The sequence below is a fragment of the Penicillium nucicola genome (assembly GCF_028828085.1).
Source record: "Penicillium nucicola strain IBT 29836 chromosome Unknown utg000002l, whole genome shotgun sequence".
NCBI lineage: Eukaryota > Fungi > Ascomycota > Eurotiomycetes > Eurotiales > Aspergillaceae > Penicillium > Penicillium nucicola.
Window position 1 is genome coordinate 4606661 of NW_026643126.1, and position 22213 is coordinate 4628873.

The window sequence follows — 22213 nt, forward strand, 5'->3', positions numbered from 1 at the left end:
GGGGATACAGTGGAAGATTGGCCATATCTCACAACATAGGCAAAGTAAGAGCCGCCCCTCTGGAATTCATATCCAGCAGCCATTCTTCAATCAATCCCTCCTCAATATCGGTAAAATGAAGCGATTGTATCGCTTTTCAGAGCACTACCAAGTTTAGCAGGTTCAACATGGGGAGCCTCGCTATATGCCATACGCAGAATCTATCAAGCAGTGATCATACCACAGATGCTTTTTGGGATCTCCGCATGGTATCAGCCTATGCACGTTAGCAAATCCAAGGCTCAGGCAATCTGTCAGCCTTTTGCGACCATCCAAAAGCAAGCAGCCGGTCTCATCAGTGGAGTTTTCAGAACCACAGCGGCGGAGGCACTGAATGCGGAGCTTTACCTACCATCTATCTCGATTTACATGAATCGACTGGTGAAAGAGGCGGCTCTTCGACTACGAACAGGACCAGAACTCGGCATACTGCCAACTATGGTGCGACACCGAGCGGTACACGGAAAAGACTGGGCTAGATGGACACCGATGGAGGCGTAAGCCTGGAAGATAGGCGGATGTCTGACGGCTCCCCCGGCGACTATGACGACCTACGAGGAGAGTCGAAAGGTATTCGTCCTGGCACCATGGCAAGCGCCACCGGAGGTGATCATCGAAGACAGAGAGACAGCAGTAGCGTTTCATGAGCAAATCGTGATGAAAATATCAAACGAGAGACCTTTGATAATTTACACCGACGGCAGCGGGATCGACGGGAGAATGGGCGCAGCGGCTGTAATCGACTTTGAAGACTATATGACACACAGACAGATGGGCGACGATAAAACAATGACCGTGTACGCCGCAGAGCTACACTCCATCGAACTGGCGCTGGAGTCAGTCATAAACAGTACAGAACCCTGGGTCGCACAGGCAAAGAATGGACTAGTCATCTTTGAAGACAGCCAAGCGGTGCTGAGAGCGCTCCGCCGACCTGGTTGACGTAGTCTCAGCAAGATATCAATGATATATATCTGCGTCTGCCCTTGGCTCCTTACTTGTAGCCCATAAATCATAGAACGACGCCCAGTATATAGATATCAGAGCTCAGAATGGCATATGTAAAGCGAATGTACAGTACACCAATTTCGCTTCGAATACTTGCAGTAAATAGTAGAGATGGGTTTCAATAGGCCTCAATTAAGATGTGCCTACCTAGTCTCTTGCCAGCTTGAAAGGAGTTTTCTGCCAACAATCTCCGTCCGGACGCAATTCTTAGATGTATCTGTCTTTCATCGCGCAGTTCCGATGCAAAAGCATTTCGTAACGTGGTTGTTATAGTACACTCTAGTACGGGCATAGCCAATCGAGTACTGCAGGGTGCGATTTTCTATACTATGGAAGTGCAAAATGGATGGGGGATCAGCTTAGTAAGGTTGTTAAGTCCCTTACGATCGTCAGGCTGGATATTCTTCGGGCGCGCTAAACATTGCGGCTCCCTTTGGTCGACAGAACAGCCTGCCAGCACAGCTCAGCTCACCGCTTAGTCATTTCGTTATACGCGAAGCAGTTTGTAGCCTTTGATTACGATGTAATGGTAAGGTCGGTTGCGTTTTACTCTATTCTTGAGTCGAAAAATCAAAATTGCATTTTCTACTAAGTTTTTTCCAAAAATCAACCACAGGTATGATGCCCGTTGCTGACTGCAATGCCGAGCCTCTAATCAAGCATTACCGGATGGGATTGAGACCCATTTTGCTAAATCCCCCTAACGCTATACTTTGCTTTTGTCTCCTACCGAGTCGAAGTCAGTCGGGCCGAACGACGGAGCGGTGTAGTAGACGTGGCTCGTGGTGGATGGGCCCCTGATATTCTGGCGGAGCGACGGAGACCACTTCGCTCGACTGGTGCCGGCAATCCCTGCGACCGCTGACGCGACTGACTCTGAGGATCGTACGCTGAAAACACTCTGACGGCTGCAAGTCCTCCATTGGGCGACGATTGGCTGGCCGTGTTGACAAAATGTGTCTCGGCATTAGAATAGGGGGCTGGCAAAGGGCGGATCAAGGCGTCTAAGGCTCCTTCGTTTCGACTGTAGTCATCAGTATCCTGGTCGTCGCAGAAACAAGATCATCCACACTTACCACACACAGCATGACGTGCCAAAGCCCGTATCTCGCTTGTCCAACCACTCTTCCGCGCAGGATAGATGAGAAAGCGTTTGGCATTGTGGACAATACAAGATCACGGACTCGTTCGCATGTTCTTCATCCTCGGCTAGGCAGAACGCACAGTAGATGCTGTCGACCTCTTCACTCGGGGTGAGACTCTGGAGCGTCAATTCTTGGAGACCAGCCTAGATATTAGCGACCGACGCCAGAATAGCCGGTTGGGCCGGCGAAACGCGCCATGGAACACTGTTCCTCTGCAGCATCGTGGAAGTCACAAATGGATTGAATGACTCCACTGGCTCGGGGTTGGTTGACAGCCGCACCGGCGGGCCTTGTCTGAGGCCGTGCGGAGGTGACCAATTAGTGATGCCTGATTTAGGGCGTAGCCTGGAGGCGGACGATGTCTGACGCTGGTCCGGATGTACAATAACTGATGGATAGGCCATTCTGGAGCCATGTGGTACTTACGCCTGGTTGCGGACGGCTGCTTCATACCACTGCTGACCAAGTTGCTCGGCCTGGCGTTGTCGATGCCATCTCACGCAGAGGAATTCTTTGGCAACACCATAGAGCTTCGATTGCAAATTTGACAGGTCAAACGGCTCTCTCGCGAGAGTGGTCAACTTTTGATGCCCTATCTTGGTGTCTACAACTTTGATCGAGTTCTTGCACGGCTCGCCTTTTTTCGTCATGCCGTAACAGGAGCCAGGACCACTGTGAGGGATCCCGCAGGCAGAAAATGGGTTCCAAGGCATGGTAGACATTGCGGTGGTCTTCAAAGGGAGAAAATGCTTCGAATTGTTGGTGGTGTTGGGCAATCTCTGTAGCGTCCCCTCGTCAGCTTATATACCATCTCCATAGACTCTTGCCCTGCATGTCTGCGTGGCTGCTGGCATGCAACGCCTTCCTTGAAACAGTCTATACGGCGAGAAATGCATTCGCATGTAGTATGCGTCGGTAAATGGCCGATTAGTAGCCTGCGAGAAGGCATGTCATTCCAGATCACTGCTGCGCAAATCAGCTGCACTTGTGGCTGTAGATTGCGATGACCATGCATTGGCACAAGGAGTGGCTACTGCGGTAGGCAGCATAGTCGACAAATGCTGAGTTCAATTCTAGGTTGCCTATGGAATTTCGGAGTGCGTGATAGGTTGTGATTTATTTTTATGGCGCTAGACGCAAGATGTGGGTACGTAGATAGATTCGGTCTCCCGGGGCCGTTGACTGCCAGGAACACATTTGGCGTTCCCGGGAGCTAGACTCTAGAGACCCCACCTGAATATTGTTGTCAAGGCTTTGATGATGCCGTGTGATTGCTACACACCTCTCGGCGGAGTATGAGGCTTCACTCCTAGGTGATAATAGAGGTAAGTATAAAGAGGCCTGCTATATCCAGTGTTCAAGTCTCTCACTACACCCTTCTCTACAGTTCCTATGCTTCCTAGCTTCAATCTGTCCAATCATGGTCTGTCTCAATTCGTTCTTCCTGGATCTACTGATAAGCTAATACATTACAGCCAAATGTCAGAGACCTGCCCAACGAGCTTTTGCTATGGATTGTGTCGCATATGGATGGCAGTGCATTATTCTCGCTCGCAAACTCATGCATAGACCTCAATTTCAGACTGCAGCCCAGCATCTGGAAATACAATGTCAAATTTCAGAACAGCAATCTGTTGTATCTGGCCACCAAAGACGACAATGTTCATCTTTTCAAGGCTTTGGTCCGATACAACGCTAACATCAATACATTCTATCGCGGCAAAACTTCTTTGATGCTGGCGTTCTAGTACTCTTCTACCGCTGTGCGAGACTTCCTCCTCAATCGCCATAACCTAGACATCAACATTCAAAATCACGCACGGGAGAACGCCTTGTTGTATGCTCTCCAATATGGAACCTTTTCTATCGTCAAGCGCGTTCTAGAACAACCCAATGTCAGAGTGGACGTCAAGCACAAACACGGCCGAACGGCGCTCCACCTAGCAGTCTTGATAGGCAGAATAGGGATCGTGTATTTGCTACTTTCGAATGGCAGCGACCCTTTTGTACGGGATGATTCAGGCCATTCGCCATGGGACTTCGCGCGTCGCTTCAATCGGCCCGTGATGGAATTAATCTTTTCAAACGATCCGTAGTCTGAGGCATGTCTTGCTAATCAATCTTCACAGGATCCTGAGCTACCTCTTCACCAAGCAGTGTCCTATGGGTCGGTAGGTGTTGTCAAACAGCTTTTTAGACACAAGGGTCTGAATCTGGAACTCTAGGACCGGCAAGGCTTTACGCCGCTCCATCTTGCCATTCAAAGCAGACGCCTGGAGATGGTTAATATCTCCTCAGTCACCCCCGTGCTAACGTGAACTGCAAAGACAAGAATGGCAATACGCCACTGTGGCTGTCGACTTACTTGTCATGCGACGAGATGACCGACAGGCTGTTGGCGGAGAAAGACATCAACGTGAATTTTGTTGGTTGGCGGCCGCGGAAGATTCGAGACGCCGTCTACGTCTCTCCATCACGCCTCAATCAGATTGGACACCGTACTCCTACAACGGCTACTTGCAATACCGGGGATCGCTCTGAATCTCTGCGTTGCAGGCCAGACTCTAATTTCCGTGGCCGCGTATCACGGACTTGTGAACACGGTTTCTTGTCTATTGAGTGTGGAAAATGTAGAGATCAATGGAAAGGGCTCCATAGATCCGCAACTTTGTCAAGCGGTTGTACACGGTTATCTCGATGTGGTACGACTCTTCGTATAGCAAAGTGCACGTCTAAACATCAATGAAAGCACGATTGCAGCTCACGACACTGCTCTCTGCATCACCTCCCGTGTTGGTAACTTGGAAATGGTCCAGGTACTATTAGCGCATGATGGAATTGATGTCAATTGCAGAAATTTGCGGACCGAGGATCCATTGATGTTGACGGTCAAGGGGGAACATTTTTCGGTTGTTGAATCCCTTTTGGCCAATCTCGGACTGAACGACTTTAGTTTGAAAAGATCTCTGGTTCTGGCAAGCAATGAATACGTCCAAAAAGCCATTCGAAGCAGAATGGTTAAACACAAGACTGGTCAGACATTGTTGAAGCGGTCTCCGAAAATGTTTGGCGGTCTGTCGGAGCCGGAGACTCTGCTTTAGGCACTGTGGCCTCCACTATGCAATGCAGGACGGTAGGTCAATCGACACCCCTCCATTGGCTACACTGTCCACTGTTGCCAGGTCAGTAATTTGATTGTGAAATTCCGGTTGATTGGGAAAAATCTCATGATGTGCGGGAACATCCGCGGATACAGTCTATTCTATGACCTTGTATAAACGCTTAGAAGATATAATCTGCTTTCCATGCAGCAAACTACTTTCATTTCAGCGTCGTCGTATTATATTACGTTGAGGCCATATAATATCAGACAAGCTAGAATATACAATCCTTCACTCTTCTCTTGCCACTTTTGACGGCCCTGTTGGATTTAGACTAGCAGGGTGATTCCAGTCATCGAGTACCCTAATCAGTCGATCCCGGGATGATTGCAGTGCCTGCTCAAAGAAGCGCAGCCGGGATAGCTGCTTGTCGTGGCGGAGCTGAAGACCATCTCTCTTTTCTTTCAGTTGCCTACCATCCTCCTTCAAGATCCGATTGCTCAGCTCTAGCTTCTGGCTGTCGATATGCTTGGACACGCACGACTCCCACAGGCGTCGATAGATACCGACCAGTCGAGCTGCGGGAAAGGCGGACTTCGTGTTGTCGCGTTCAAGGTCTGCTATCACCTTCAGAATAGGCTGAAATGGCTCGGTAGCCAAAGCATGTCTTACTTCTGCTTCTTGTTGCGAGAGAGAGCGCTGCAATGGTCAGCAAAGAAATTCGGAGTTGAGTTGTTCCACTTACCGTTGGTGCATGATCAGAAGCGTCAAGTGAATTAAGTCTTTCGGAAACGATTGGCAATGCGGTGAGCTGCTCTTCTTGCTCTCTTTCCTGGTCTGGTGTGCTAGTCGGGGCATCCATTTTTCCATTAGAGGAAGTCGAATGTGGGACGAATAGCTCGTTCATCAATCCATGATTTCTTTTATAGACCGGAGATACAGACTTGGCATTCTATTTGATAAAAGTGCTGGTAATCAAGCCTCGTTGTGTTGGTTGATGAGTGTATCTCATATATAGTTGATCACCAAGGATGAACTGTCCGAGACATAAATATTCAATCGCATCATTATTTTCACATTCGTGGAGGACTCAGAAATCTTGAAGGCAGACAGATAGAATCCAACACATTGAACAAAAGCCGTAAAAATTCAAAATATGTCAACAGTAGTCACCAGTCCAGAAGTTGATTCAAGCCAAGAAGAAGGGTAGGTTTCAAGGGGTGCGCTCGCGCGACCGCGGACTGTAGTTTCAACAGTGAGCCAACATTTTTAACTGACTCAACTTCACTGTTTTTCAACATGACCAGCATTTTTGCTCGACGGGCATCTCAAATAGGGCTGAAGATGTCGCTGCAGACAGTTGCGGTATTAAAACCTGCCTCACTTAGTATACGCATCGCGCCCTTCAACGTTTGCTTCCCAGTAGAGCACTTACGCGACTGGAGCTGAGGAGCCTTTAAATACGTCCTCCTCCCCCCAGCAATTTGTTCTGCAATACTTTTCCTCGGCTTCCAGAGTCGAGCGGCCTTTCGCTTTGAGGCACCAGATAAGTTTCTTTCTCTGACCTTACTAGAAATTCACTATACTGACATCTATAGTTACATTGTGGTCCTCCAAAGAAGTGCGAATGAGAATGTGATTCCCACCAAGTTCACTTTGCTACTGTACCCATGGCAGCCGACCACTGTCCGGTGAATACATCGATGTAAAAGAGCGGTTAGACCGGTAAGTCCCAGCACGATACTGTCCAATTTCAGCTGACCCCATAGATGATCCAAAATAATACTGCGTGCATTCGCCCAAATTACACCAGCCAGGGTGCCCCTCCCCGTGTCTTATGCAGACCATGTGAGTCATGCAGTGTCCCGCCGATCAAAAGCTAATGATGGACAGGAAACCGTGATACTGTAACACTCCAACTTGACTCCGAAGTAGCACTCCGTCAGTGCTCCACGAAGGGTCATTACTTACGCAAAATTCTGGCTCTCTCACTACAAACTATGCAGTGTGTCCTGCATGAGATACCGCCAACCAAGGTCGCACGCGAAGAACATGATGCATAAATTCTAGACGTTCGTCGTCCACGATGAGGTGAGTGGAATATTGCGCCGCTTGCCGTGTCAAGTCTGATGTGTTGTGCCACAGACACGAAAATTACTGACATTATCATGACATTGTAGCAGCCCATCATCAACTGCGGAAGCTCTTGTCGCGAGAAAAGCTATTCCCGCCAAGTCGGATAAAACTGTGGGCCGACGCACTCCATCGCGTCTCCACCCACCACCTCGCACACGACGCAGTGTCTCGACAAGGAGTCCTCCAATACGATTGTACAATCATAACACAGATAGGTTCGTCGCCCGCGGTTTCTGTCTTGCGAACTTACCCTGCGCACCTGGTGTGGCTTCCTCGAACAACTGGAGGGTGAGGAACCTGGATACAACATGGCATATTGATGACAGTGTTGCAAAAGTGACATGGTGGTCTCGCTGGTAGGCTGATATGACTACGATCCTAATTGTCAGACTGTCGCATACCATCGATGATCGGGGAAGTATTCATCAACAACGTAAAGGACATTGCCTTGTCCAATCGAAGTAACACTTGCTGACTCTGATCTCATGACAGGCAACCCTCGGATTCCCATGACTCGAATTCGAAGCGAGCAAATTGCCTTTCTTTTCGGCCTTGCTGGTACCCTACCATGGGTTTTTTTATACAAGACTATTGCTGGCACCTACGAGTCGCCACCTCGACCTTTGAGTCGATTGATCCATCAGATCACTTGGTATGCCTATCTGATCTAGACCCGAAGGAGTCCATAGCAGTCTGTCTCTCGGAATTTGAAGACCTACGGGGAATAGCCGATAGCCTTGTGGCGTGGGTATTTGTTCCGCCTGATGGTATGGATATCTACTACTGTAGATGCTGTCTCCATACCCCGACTGAACTCCGTGATCGAGACGAGGCGATACCAAGACCTGAAGATTATGCAGGACAAATACTTGCACATCCAGCGAGGCATACGGTGGTCACCTCAACCTTGATGGGCCCTACAAATCGTTCGTGAAGCCGCTCGTCCTGAATGCGCCCGCTGAGAATTCAAGGCATACGAGGGTGGAGCCTAAATGCGGGTTCAGTCGAGCTCCGTCAACGCATGGAATTCGACATCCAACTCTCAAGTTCGGGAGGTAGAGCATATGACTGCTCATCCCGTTCGAAAAGCTCACATTTTGCTCTATGGAGCGGCCATGAAATTCTCAAGGCTGTGGGGACAGACCCCGTTCTTTGTGAGAGGCGTTGCAGCGAATATTCTGGTTCAGCTTTAATGCGCCCTCGAGCCGGGGGGCGGGGTCCCCCAGAGACCCCCTTTATGGGGGTCGGCGAGGCAATTTCCAATTGCCGGGGGTACCCCCCAGGCGACGGGCAAGACTTCTATTCCAGCCCTTTGATTGCGACAGTTCTGAAATCGCTCCCCTTATGATGAATCTTATCCTTTTATCATTGAAATTCGCGTCTCGTCCCATTTCCTCCATTTCCATGGAGCACATGTTCGCCCGCCCGTCATGCACCTTTTCCTGTTTGTCGAGATCCCGTCGTTCACTTTATCACGCGATCCTGGTGCGCGTAAGCTTTGGACGCCTTTCCATGTCATGTATGACACACGAAAAGTACTAATGCCTTCCTTCCTCAGTACGACGAGCTGTCGTTTACGCTGGACGCTTTGACCCACTTCAAGGCTCTCCTCCGTGGCAACCACTCCGGGATACTCAGATCGTTCATGACAATGGTGTCTGCTCCATGATACTGAAGAACCAGGCGTGAAATGGCGGTAGACCTAGGCCGTCCCAAGAAACCATCATGCCACTACAATGGTTTGTGATATCTCATTCTGTGGATTACTCTGCACTGGGTGTGCTGCCTTGAGCAAAGCATCGAGCATGACGTGCAGCGTATGGCGCCTTGAATCTGGTTTGTGCTAGGATCTTAGGGCCACCTTTTCTCTGATAAGTTATGTCCTTTAATACTGGTTCAGTAGGCCTTACAACGGGACTTGTCGGCAATAGAAGCAAATGTGAGGAGTGTCTCGTACTAGAAACGAGGCCGTCGGTGTGTTGATCGTGCTCAGTGCACTCAATGGGCACAATACGGCCTCCCATTGTTGATAAAACAGAAAATTCTGCTGGTGCTGGAATTGAAATTGAGTCCACTATTCTAAAGCAGTGTCATGCAAATGTGAACGGTCGGTGCGACAAACTAGTCCATGGATCAACGCATCTTGCCCGTCGCCTTGGGGGGCACCCCCGGCAATTGGAAATTGCCTCGCCGACCCCCATAAAGGGGGTCTCTGGGGGACCCCGCCCCCCGGCTCGAGGGCGCTCTGGAACGGAATCAGAACATGCGCTTCTGCCTTTCTGGTAAGACAACGCCTTTCTGTACATCAAAACCAAACCTACGTGACATACAGATGTGGTTCGTAGACATTCAACAGCTAGGGACCCGCATCCTGGCAGCGGCGTGGAGACTAGAACGCAAATCAATACCCTTGGCCCCACGTGTTACAGTCCGACTACGAGCTCAACTGGCATGGCCAAGTGCGTGCTAGGCAGATCATGTAGGCCGTCTACAAAGGCTGGTTGACTACGTTCATGTCATACATGCGTAGTCTCAGCAAGACATGAATGAATCAATGATATATATCCGCAACTGCCCTTGGCTCCTTGCTAGTAGCCCATACATCATAGAAAGACACCCAAAAAATAGATATGAGAGCTGAGAATTGCATATGTAAAGCGAATGCACAGTACAAAAGTTTCGCTTCGAATACTGGCAGTAAATAGTAAAGATGGGTTTCACTAGGCATCAATTAAGATGTACGACTAATAAACTGTTCCTTCATGAGAAACTTCACCACCTTCGCACACTGAACGACGGAGTCCTCCAATACGATTGTACAATCCTAACACGGATGGGTTCGTCGCCCGCGTTTTCCGTCTTGCGAACTTGCCCTGCGCACCAGTGCGGCTTTCTCAAACAAGCGGAGGGTGACGAACCTGCATTTGCGTTGATCACCAGTCCCTTCACCGCCCGATTACTGCACATTTCACCACACCGACATCAACATCAACATCAACACGTCAACACGTCAACACACAAGCTCGAAATGTCTACTTTCACTTCACTGGCATAACAAACATCCTACCGAAACAGCATCACAACACAACATCGCTATGTGTGCTACACCCAAATCATGCGATTTTACTTTGCAGCAAACGGATCATCGACTGCGGAAAAGACATACAGAGTGGGAATACGGGTCGCTAACGAGGAATCCCAGCTTAGATTGAGTTGGTGATTGATTGTCTATGCTATGGTGCTTTGCAGCACGATACAGATTATGAAGATGTTGGGCAGGTCTTGGCTTCATCGAATGCTGTTGCACATTCGAATACTAGTCTCTGACACCACGAAGAGGTGCCTGCACATCGTCAGAGGAGCAGGAGTGGCACCGCGGCGCCACGGGGCGCCTAAACAAGCACAAATTTGATAACGCAGGGCTCAAGGCTGCATGGAAGCTCAAGATTATACAGTCACAGGGCTCAAGGCTGTGAGGGAGAACTTGCTATCGCAGCGGTCTCCTGCGGAGACTCTTGGTGTCGCAGATGTCCCTACGGAGACTCTTGGTGTCGCAGATGTCCCTGCGGAGGTCCTTGTTCACGCAGCGCTCCCCTGCGAGGATTGTTGTTGACGCAGACCTATCCTGCGAGCTAGTCTTGTTTTCGCAGCACCCCCTTGCGAGGATTGTTGTTGACGCAGACCTATCCTGCGAAGCACATTTTTACAGTCACAGGGCTCATTGGCTGTGAGGGAGCACATTTTTACAGTCACAGGGCTCATTGGCTGTGAGGGAGCACATTTCTACAGTCACAGGGCTCAAGGCGTGAGGGAGCACAAGTCTTACATCGCTGGGCTCGTGGCAGCGAAAGCCGTGGCCATGGAGACTCTCAAGCCTGTAGGCAAGAGGGACACCATGACACATGGGAGTGTGAGGACCGAAGTTCTGATTTTTTTGGGCTGGGAATTGGGCCTCATTTATACCTTTTGGGCTACGTCTCTTCCAAGGAACCAGATGCGCAAATGGTAGCGAGAATTGCGTATTTGATGGGCGTTGACGCAATGTGAACGACGTTGAAACGGGTTCTGTAGACTTTGTGGCCTACAGTGTCAAGTTCTGTCCTGGAACATCCTCAAAAATTCTGCGTTGAGTGTGGTAACAACGTTCATCAACTGTTGAGAAGAGTCATGCCGCAAGAATGTGATTCTTACGCATTGTTGAATTTGCAATTAAATCGCTCAACAGGGTGGCACGTAGTCCGGCTATGAGTCACAGTCTCGTTGAAGATACTTGAAATCTTTCTCCCTCGCTGAAAAACTTTCCGAAATTTTTGGCCGATAGTCACGCTTGATCGTACCCGTGGTGGGCTTGTTTCGCCATGAAGTAACACCGTCGGTTCCCATGGACGCACATATGTGGAAGTTCAACATCTTTTGTGTTCAAACCCTGTCCGCAATTGTTTGGCTAACAGTGCCACAGAGGCAACGTTTCTTTCGCCTAGCAATCCTTTCAATGAACTCCCTAGCGCGCTTGAAATACAAAATAAAGTTGGTTTTCTGTCAAAGTTCATTCACTCATGAAAAAGGGTTGTTTTTCTTGCCAATTCTGACAGACTCCTAGAACTATTGACGTGTTGCATGCGGATCATCGAAGTCGGTAGCACCAGCCTCGAAAATCTACTGCACAAGTTCTGAAATGCTGGAAGAACACAATCTTCGCTATCGGACTGGGAATGAATGCCAATCCGAATCCGCTGCCTCCATGCAGATCAAAACTGAGGGAGTAGCAGCCGGCAGAGAGAATCAACTTCGGACCGAGCGCCGCTTCGGAGAGTCAATCAAAAATAGTCAAGAATCACTGACAGTCGATCATCCATCGGGCAGCCAGCCCAGCCGCGCATATTCCATCACGCAGTAAGTGACCACCTCCATTATCGTGTGCTTCATCGACTGCAATGTTCTAACCAACCATTTTCAGACCTTCCAGGTGAATGAAGTTAGTACACCGTCCTCGCATGCTTTTTGCCTACCCTGCCTCATTTACTTCGATTTCAGATTCTACAATCTGTTCATTCGGTCTTCAGCATCTATAAGGAGCTCTTTAACCATCTTGATGATGTTGCGGAGTTACTAGAACGCAAGACTGTCCCTTGGAAAAAGAGAATGCTTCAGGCACTACAGGCAGCGAAACAGAAACTCTCAAAGTACCACAGAGCGACCGGCAGTGAATCGTTTGGCACAGATTATGCAATTGCAACTATTCTGTGTCCATCGAAGAAGCTTCGGTTTTTTGAAGGCGATGACTGGAAAGAGAAAAACGAGAAGGGAGAAGATATCAATTGGATGGAGATCTATCGGGATAAACTACAGAAGGAATTTGACCAATATCAACAACGCATAACCCGCCGCAAGGAGCCCTCTCAAGCCCAAGTCTCTCAAGAAGTGGACGAAGAGGAGCTTGATCTGATGATGGATTTGCACGCTTCACACAGTGAAATTGACCGACCGGAGGATGAGATCACACGATATCTTGCACAGGGTCTGTATACTTCCCTGCTTTATTATACGGCTTTCCAGCTAAGTTATACTATAGGTCTTACCAAAGGAAAGCCAAGGGTGTTCTGGAAGGAGCATGAGCATGAATATCCAGTGCTTGCAGCGATGGCGCGGGATAATCTGGCAACACCTGCTAGTGGCGCTGGTGTTGAGCGGCTCTTCAATTGTGCTCGTGATGTCTGTCACTATCGCCGGGGGCAGCTTAAACCAGAAACCATCAGGTCTCTAATGCTTCATCTGTTCGCATCGAAGTTCGAGCTTCAACAAACCGAGCTCGAGATGATCAAGGAGTATCTCTCTAGCGGAGAGGTTGCCATACTCGATCAGACATGGAAGCCAACTCCGTCGCTTCACGATATCGAGCCGATCAGTGAAAACGAAGAAGATGGTAACCAAGCGGAGAATGGATCGGATGACTCAGAAAATGATTTGGGATATAGTTATACAGTTGAGCAGGCGACTCCTACACCGATTCCAATCCGGGGCAAGCAACCACGGCGCAAGCGGCTTCATAGTGCCGTTGAGCCTCAGGATGATGGTGATAAGGATCTCCCGCTTCCTGAAATGCCAACTGAGAAGCCCACGCAGGGGAGATCGGGGAGGATTCGGAAGAAGCCAAAGCAGCCAGATGGATTTGAGTTTGATAACCTGTGATATGATCTTGAATAATTGAATGCTGTTGCAATAAAGCTAGACAAAGTAGATTAATTTGGAGAAAAGATCGTAGGCCAGTCATTCCCGTGACAAATATACAATCAATTACACATTGAATACCCCAAAAAATACAGGGGAGAATGCATAATTTATGCAAACTCGCTCAGGTCACGAGTCTTAGCATGTTTGCAATATTTGTTATCGTACGATAATCTGCGGATATCCGCAAATGAAAATATAATTATCGTATCGTATCGTTGCGGATAATTCGATAATGAATTTATATCGTTATCCGCGATTTACGGATACGATAATCGATTATCTGCCGATAATTTGGATAGTGCTGCAGCCTAGTCGTGGTGTACTTCATTACCCGATCAAACATCTGATTAATTCCATCGATTCCATGGTCTTTCAAAATGAAAAAGCCCCATAACTGGCTGGCATTGAAGATTTTCTTGGAGATCTTGTCAAATTCAGACGAAAAGTCTTTCAGGGAGATGATAGGAAACTCCATTCTGGGAAGAAAATCCCGTGTAACCTGATGCTGTAGACAAGAGAAGGGTAATTCGTGGTGTTGTAATTCGTAGTGTTAGATGCGGTCTGCTACTTTAAGTCCAAAAACAAGACTGGTACTAAGCTTATATCTTTGTGGGATATAAGCGTCGGTCATTCAAGTTTACACCTCTTGAAAATATCGCTCCGCTGCCATGATAACCCCTTATCGGAAGATCCACCCCGCATTTCCATTTTACCCGCGGCCGAGATATGTGATAATGGTTTCGTGGAGTTCATGAACCTTGTTTAACATCGACCCTATACACATCCCCTCTGTACGATGTCACTGGGCTAAACTATGCACAATCTTCATACCTGGTATCTAACAGAGATAGAGGGTGACTCCGGAGATATCCTATCGCAATATCCATGTATTCATGATTTGACTGGGAGTTTAGTTTTGATGCGGTATAAAAGTTTCTAGAGGACCATGATAGTCGGTCCTGATACAGAGAAGGAAAGGAGCGCAGAAAAACATTTTGAATTGAATAATTACCTCGCTACCTAAGATGAAAACACTGATTAAATTGCATATCGCTGAAGTAGAAGCTCGACTTTCTTCTATTCAAGCATGGAAGATCCCGAAAGAACCTAGCAGCCTAGCTCCTGCAGGAGTGCCGAGCAACAAAGGTAAGAAATTCTTTCTCGCTTTGATAAATTTGAGATAGAAATCTAATAAAGTAGCCCAGATTCCGATCCAATTGGCCCCGAGCTACAGACCTGGAAGGGCCTTGATTTCGTGAACTATTGGTTTTCAGACCTTGTTAACATCACCAGCTGGACTATTGGAACCACCCCTCTTCTCGTGGGGCTGAGTACTGTGGATGCAATTTTCATCGTCTTGCTTTCGGGAATTTGCAACGGTCTGCCGACGGTTTTGAATGGATATATCGGATCTGATTATCACATTCCCTTCCCTATAGCCATTCGGTCAAGCTTTGGGTATTACTTCGGAAATTTCGCGGTCTTTTCTCGCGCCGTTCTCTCGGCCGTTTGGCTAGGTGTGAACTGTTATTACGGACTTTTTGGCATGACCGAGGCAAGCTGTTTCTTCCTGCATCACTTTTTAGGTAACTAACTTTGAAACGCAGGCAGTTGCTGCAATATGGCCCAGCTATCGAAACATAAACAACCATCTACCCAAATCAGCCGGAATATCAACACAGCAAATGATTTCATTTTTTCTATTTGTCGGCTTACACATTCCATTTATGATGATTCCAGTTCGACGACTCAAGTATGTCATATCTTCTTTCTGCCACTGTTTTCGATGACGTTGACATCCTAGAAGGCGACTGTTTCTCGTAAAAACCATACTTATTATTCCAGTAAATAGTCTTTCAGTGGACCATTTCCAGAGACTGACTCTAAACAGGTCTCTATCGCGATGGTTGTCTGGATCTGCGTCAAAGCTGGTGACCTCCAAAAAATTTTCAACCAACCAGCAAAAGTATCAGGACGAGCGCACATTTGGCTTTGGCTTGGCACTTTCTCATCAACCACCAATTCCTGGCTCACCGGTACAATGAATATGTCGGATTATTCACGGTTCGCCAAGACAGGGTATGTTAATATGGTTGCTCTTAGTTAGCTCAGAGCATGCTACTAATACGACCTAGGAGCCGTGGACAATGGTCCCAAGCATTAGCTATACCCGTTATCAAGACCATTTATGCTGTTCTTGGTCTAGCTGTCGTTGGTTCTGGGCGGGTACTTTACGAGACAGACATATCCAGTCCAGTCGATATGCTTCCGTACTGGGGCAACACGGGAGGCGGTCGCTTCCTTGCCTTCGTCTGTGCTATTCTCTGGATGCTTGCTCAAATATCTTGTGACATTTCTGCGAATTCTATCCCCTTTGGTCATGATATTATGTCATTTGTACCGGCGTGGGTGACTGTCAGACGCGGTTCCCTTCTCTGTTTGCTCCTTGGTGCATGGGGTATGGTGCCATGGTTAATTGTCAACAGTGCTGACAAGTTTTTAAGTTTCATGTCGGCCTATGGGGTGTGCATTAGCCCCATTTGCAGTATAATGATCGCGGACTATTTCCTAATCCGACGAAGAAAGTTGAACTTGTCTGACCTATACCACCCTCACGGCTGCTACCGGTATAGAGCTGGTATAAATTGGCGTTCGTTTGTGACTGAGATCAGTTTCGTCGGAATCAATTTGCCAGAAGTCATCAACAACGTTAACCCGAGCGTTCTCATTCCTAGCGGACTAGCCCACCTGTATCAGATAAACTGGATTGTCAATACCCTGGGCTCCATTCTTGTTTATTGGTGTCTTTGTACCTTATGGCCACCTGTTGAGTCTCTTGATCCGAAAGTTCTGCGTGAGTAGGACTCAAAATAGGGCGGATCTGGAACTTCACTGCGGTTTTATCATGTACACAGATTGATTGGAATTGATCAGATTCGATCCTGATCTTCGAAATCCTGAGAACTTGGTATAATATGAATATCAGTGCCGCGATGCCCCCCACCCCTGGTGCAGAATTGGGAAACCTTCTATAACAAATGCCTCAATTTATCATACCAGCAGAGGTCTTCTTAAGATGTTGCCGTTTTCCGCGAGAAAAGCAAGATTATGGGACATTTTTCAGTTGACGTTTAAGAGCTTGAGTATATGTGGAAGAATCAGGATCGCAGCGACTGAAAGACGTATCTTGTAGGGTGTATATTTAGCTTGTTGGCCATGTGTCCGTTATGAATAATGACGGATGGGATTGAGAACCGCGGTAGTGACAGTTGTGCCTCCCCTTGTCTCCAGGTCTCGGTCTGTAATCAACCTTGGCGTTGGGTAATAGGAGCCCTAACAAGCCAGCTTTCTTTGCATAGAAAAAGACTCTGCCATATACTAATTGTGAAGTAAGAAAAGTCCAAACCCCGGAAGCATGTGCGGACAAAAGATGTAGCTGACCCGTTTCCCGGAAATGAATGCCCACGCATACATCCGCGTCACACATCTTACTATATTCGCATGCCTTCTTCATCAAACTTGTTTTGCGACGGCATTGTTTTTGGCGCATCAATTTTCTCTTTGATCAGGTTATGTTTATAGCAGCCATTGCGAATGAAAGTGAAAAGCATCCGAAACACAAGTTCTTGTAAGGGAAGTTCGTTAACAGGAAAGAGCGAAAGAGCGCAAAGGGCAGTTTTCAATTTTTTGAACATACAAAATATCACGATTTTGCCCGTTTAATTTTATACGAACCACGTCTGTATGCCATCTATGTTTGATTTTGATGTACAGAAAGGCCTTATTTTACCAGGATGGCAGAACCGCGTGCTCTGATTCCGTTCCAAACCGCCCTCGACCCGGGGGCGGGGTCCCCCAGTTGCTGGGGGTGCTCCTAAGGCGACGGGCAAGATGCGCTGACGCACTCGGTGGTCTGTCTCACGGATCATTTAGATTTTACTTGATATAGCCGTAGAACAATGGACTAAATCTCACTTTTAGCACTAGGAAATCTTCTCCTTATCAACCATCGGAGGCCGTATTGTGCCTATGGAGTGCACTTAGCATGATAAACGCACCGACGGCCTTCTTCCAAGTCTCAGAAACTCCTTGTCTTAGGTTTTATTGCCGAAAAATCCGGCTGAAAGGCCTACTGAACAAATATTATAGGATATAACTCGTCAGAAAGAAGGTGCCCCTAACACTCGAGCATAAAAGAGATTCGGGGCCCTATACGCTGCACGTCATGCTCGATGCTTTTATCTCAACAACATACCCAGTCTAGAGTAATCGATAAATTGAGATACCGCAGACAATAGAGTGTTCGGACAGTTTCTTGGGATGGGCTGGGAGCTATGTCTAAGATCATCAGCTTCTTTAATAGACTAGGTCTACCGACATTTTACGCTTATTCGTTCACTATGATGGCGTAGAGGGCATTGGCATTGACATTAAGAATCTGAGCATCCCGTAGTGGTTGCCAGGAAGGAGAGCTTTGAAGTGAGTCAAAGCGTCCAGCATCAACAACATCTCGTCGTACCGAGAGAGCAAGACGATAGAACTTATCGTGGAAGGCATCAAAGGCTTCCCCGCATCAGGATCACATGTACAGTGAACGACGGCATCTCGACGGACACGAAGAAGTTTATCACGGACGGCATCCTTACAATCGACGACATTGGATAAGACCAAATACAAATAAGAACATTGTGAGATAAGCCGATGGGAAAGCGGTTTGAGAGATGTGACAATCAAAGGGCTGGGATAGGAGTCTTGCCCGTCGCCTTGGGGGGCACACCCGGCAATTGGAAATTGCCTCGCCGACCCCCATAAAAGGGGGTCTCTGGGTTACCCCGCCCCCCGGCTTGAGGGCGCGTGAAGGCTGAACCGGAATATTCGCTACAACGCCTCTCACAAAGGACGGGTCTGTCCCCACAGCCTTGAGAATTTCATGGCCGCTTTATAGAGCAAAATGTGAGCTTTCCAAACGGGATGAGCAGTCATATGCTCTACCTCTCGAACTTGAGGGTTCGTGTCTCAACTTTTAAAGCTGTGAGATCGTCAAGTCAACGCTGGACCGTGGATCGATCACACTACGAAAACGTGAAACTGCGGAACTCTGAAAACTCTTGTTGACGGTAATTTTTGCTGAGGTGAATATTTCCGCAAATGTTCTCTCTGTTAATGACGATGGATATGTCATTTGCCCGATGTACCTCGCTCTATATATATGCTGCTATGCTGGAGTGCTGTCAGTCTATTGAGAATTATCCTTATTCTATTCTCTTGGACACTAAATTCCCGAAGTGCATCGCTAAAACCCACAATTCTGGTCTGGTTGTTGTCCCACATGGGTGAACCAATAGGAATCGATATACGTGTCGATTACCCCTGAACGACAGAGGTTTCTATGCTGTCAACAAAAGAGGGTCGCAATGTTACTAGTGCGCCCGAGGAATATTTAGCACCCCCTCAGCCTGATGATCGTGAGGCTCTTAACGACCTTGCCAAGCTCATTCCCTATTCATTCTGCACTTTCTGTATTATTAAAAGATCACTCTTAAGTACTCAATTGGTTATGTCCGTACTAATCCGTACTGCAACGACCACGTTCCGACAGAATGAGTGTTGTAGTTAGTGTCAGTGGTAATTTACCACTAAAGCCCGTTTCAGACAGGATCCACATGAGAAGCTCACAAAGAAGCAAGCCCCTGAGTCTAAGTATGTATGTAACAGGCGGATGGATTTACTTGGAAAGAGACAACTGTTTAATCATAATTCAATGCTATATACGAGACCTTACCGATTCAGCGATCGCCGACAATATTTAACCACAGAGAAACACATACTTCCTAGCACAGAATCTATATTTCAGCAGGTATTGGCCTACATACATAGAAAATTTACAACCACTAGATCTATATGGTTGTGTTATAATAGGGCCACAGAATCATCTAACTTTGCCATCGTCGAATATTCATAGCTCTACTGTTACAAATTGCAATTAATGTTGCGCTATTGCGGAATGTCTTGCTGTAGATATGTGGAGAAAAGTCAGACTGGGCAGAGGCTGGATTGGCCTAAATATGCATTCGTACAGTGGATAAGATCGGTATGATACATAGATGTTTACGAGGGGCTTCCACACACAAGTAAGATTAATTCTTTTGAATCGATCGGATTGAAGAGGGCAGAAAACATGTTTGCCAGTTGGGAAAAGGTGGATCAAAAATATAATTCTAAACTGGACAATCCTAGGAATGCCATCAAAATTGACGATAAGCCCATTCAGAACTCTTGCTCGAATCCATCAGCGGAGACCATAGCGTCACCGGCAATCTCCTCATAATCCCTCTCCAGAGCTGCTAAGTTCTCACGAGCCTCGGAGAACTCGCCCTCCTCCATACCCTCACCCACGTACCAATGGACGAAGGCACGTTTGGTGTACATGAGGTCGAATTTGTGATCGAGACGGCCCCAGGCCTCAGCGATAGAGGTGGAGTTAGAAAGCATAGTGACCGAACGGTCGACAGCTGCAAGTTGGCTATCAGGCACACTTACAGGCTTCTGGTAATTGATTCCAACCTTAAACCCGGTGGGACACCACTCGACTAGGTTGAACGACGCCTTGGATTTGACATGAGCAATAGCTTGGCTGCATTCGTAAGGCACAACGTCTCCTCGGTACAGAAGAGCCACAGCCATATACTTGCCCTTATAAGGATCGCAGACAACCATCTGATGTTTGGGTTCAAAGCCTGCCTGATAATCAGTATGAAACAACATTTAATAACAAAACACGTGCAAGCACATACACTGCATAGTAAGTTCTCTAACTTTGTGGCCTTCGTGGCTGCTGCGGTTACTAGATATGATCGGAGCATATGAAATAAGAGGGTAATGAATACGCGGGAACGGCACGAGATTGGTCTGGAACTCATTCAGGTCGACATTGAGGGCGCCTTCGAAGCGCAAGCTAGCGGTGACAGAGCTAACCACCTGAGCGATGAGCCGGTTGAGATGATCAAAGCCAGGTCGAGGGATGTCTAGGTTGCGTTTACAGATATCGTAAACTGCTTCGTTGTCGACAAGGAATGTACATTCAGAGTTTTCAATGGTGCTATGGGTGGATAGCACAGCATTATATGGTTCTACCACGGCAGTCGCCACGGTGGGAGATGGGTAGACTGCGAACTCCAGCTTCGATTTCTTGCCGTACTCGGCAGCAAGGCGCTCTAGCAACAAAGCACCGAAGCCAGAGCCAGTACCACCACCGATAGAGCGGAAGATCAAGAAACCCTGAAGGGAGGAGCAGTTATCTGTTATGAGGTGAGATGAGAGGCTAGTAATCAAGGGAACTTAAAAAATACATACCAGCCACACGTCGGATTCGATCAATAACATTATCCAAGAGCCCCTTGCCAACAGTATAGTGACCACGAGCATCTATTACGTATTAGCTTTCACGAACGCACGTATTCCAGATATGAGGGGCTCATGCAGTTATTGGCGGCATCTTCTTTCCCACTTATCAATTGTTCTGGGTGGAACAGATTGCGGTAGGTACCGGTGCGGATCTCGTCAACAGGCTGAATCGGCCCCAAAAATCAGTTATTCACACTAGCCTTCAAGCAAGCAGCTGGTTGGTTGTCACATACCGAAGGGTCGAGGTCGACAAAGATCGAACGGGGGACGTATTTGCCATTTTCGGCCTCGGCGAAGAAGGTCTCATATGAGCTGCTTTTGCGAATACCCTCGCTAATATCCGAATTTATATGTCCATCTGGCATCAAGCTGTGTTCGAGTAGATAACTGTATTATCACCGAACGGTTAGTCATTGCCGAATAAGTATGGATCTCAAAGCAGTAAGACTTACAGCTCCCATGCCGCGTTACCCAGCTGGACACCAGCCTGGCCGACGTGAATATGACAAATCTAACAAGCCAGCACATCAGTGTCAGATATATGGTGGGTTAGGTTTGGTTTGGAATACAAAAGTATTGAGTGCCAAACCGCGAGGCCGGATTGTGTTTCGCGCTCCGAGCCTAAGAAACTAGGCCGGGCAAGGCTGAATAATCAACACGGCCAGCGTTGAACAGTAAAAGGAAAGCACGTACTTCGCCGCGCATAGTAGATAGACGAAACCTCAGAAATTGTTTTGCGTAATATCAGGTAGAGAGACGTGATATGGGTCATAGGTGTGGTCATGTTTGAGAATTTCCATATTGGGCAGGATGTGGGGCAGAATTATAGAGCGGTCTACTAGCGCGCTAATGTAGGGCCTGTGCTGCCAAGATCTTGTCCGAGGGCTCCGGGCGCGGATTCTCATTTCACAGTTGTACAGTAAGCTACCTCTCTGTTGCTTAATCTTGGTGAATTATCCTAAGACACCATTTCGAATTTTTGACAAGAACGCAAATTTAAATTTGCCTTCTTCTGCTTTCGTTCGTCGCTGCGGGTTCACTGCCACATCACGCGGTACTCCGATTCCGCCAGAAATTAATACCGCTCCACGCGAATTGAATAGAACCGAACTTTTGGCAGATTCGATTCGATTCGAATGAATATTCAAA

General features: G+C 47.7%; 5 protein-coding genes across 5 annotated transcripts; 3 read left to right on the forward strand and 2 right to left on the reverse strand.

Annotated features, from left to right (window-relative positions):
* Positions 1-225: 225 nt before the first annotated feature.
* Positions 226-540, forward strand: N7511_003526 (reverse transcriptase; the record flags this gene model as incomplete). The annotated part of the gene is made up of 1 exon (XM_057125951.1): positions 226-540. The coding sequence occupies one exon, from the start codon at positions 226-228 to the stop codon at positions 538-540; it is 315 nt and encodes a 104-aa protein (XP_056988110.1).
* Positions 541-12104: 11564 nt separating this feature from the next.
* On the forward strand, positions 12105-13618 carry N7511_003527 (uncharacterized protein; the record flags this gene model as incomplete). Its single annotated transcript, XM_057125952.1, has 3 exons — positions 12105-12322; positions 12493-12947; positions 13002-13618. The coding sequence occupies 3 exons, from the start codon at positions 12105-12107 to the stop codon at positions 13616-13618; spliced, it is 1290 nt and encodes a 429-aa protein (XP_056988111.1).
* A 2089-nt stretch (positions 13619-15707) lies between these two features.
* On the forward strand, positions 15708-16522 carry N7511_003528 (Permease cytosine/purine uracil thiamine allantoin; the record flags this gene model as incomplete). Its single annotated transcript, XM_057125953.1, has 2 exons — positions 15708-15739; positions 15796-16522. The coding sequence occupies 2 exons, from the start codon at positions 15708-15710 to the stop codon at positions 16520-16522; spliced, it is 759 nt and encodes a 252-aa protein (XP_056988112.1).
* A 363-nt stretch (positions 16523-16885) lies between these two features.
* N7511_003529 (uncharacterized protein) lies at positions 16886-17151 on the reverse strand (the record flags this gene model as incomplete). Its single annotated transcript, XM_057125954.1, has 2 exons — positions 17040-17151; positions 16886-16993 (listed from the first exon to the last, which is right to left on the reverse strand). The coding sequence occupies exons 1-2, from the start codon at positions 17145-17147 to the stop codon at positions 16886-16888; spliced, it is 216 nt and encodes a 71-aa protein (XP_056988113.1). The 5' UTR covers positions 17148-17151.
* A 2776-nt stretch (positions 17152-19927) lies between these two features.
* On the reverse strand, positions 19928-21769 carry N7511_003530 (tubulin alpha chain; the record flags this gene model as incomplete). The annotated part of the gene is made up of 7 exons (XM_057125955.1): positions 19928-20397; positions 20455-20958; positions 21014-21085; positions 21168-21228; positions 21298-21451; positions 21517-21575; positions 21758-21769. The coding sequence occupies 7 exons, from the start codon at positions 21767-21769 to the stop codon at positions 19928-19930; spliced, it is 1332 nt and encodes a 443-aa protein (XP_056988114.1).
* Positions 21770-22213: the final 444 nt, after the last annotated feature.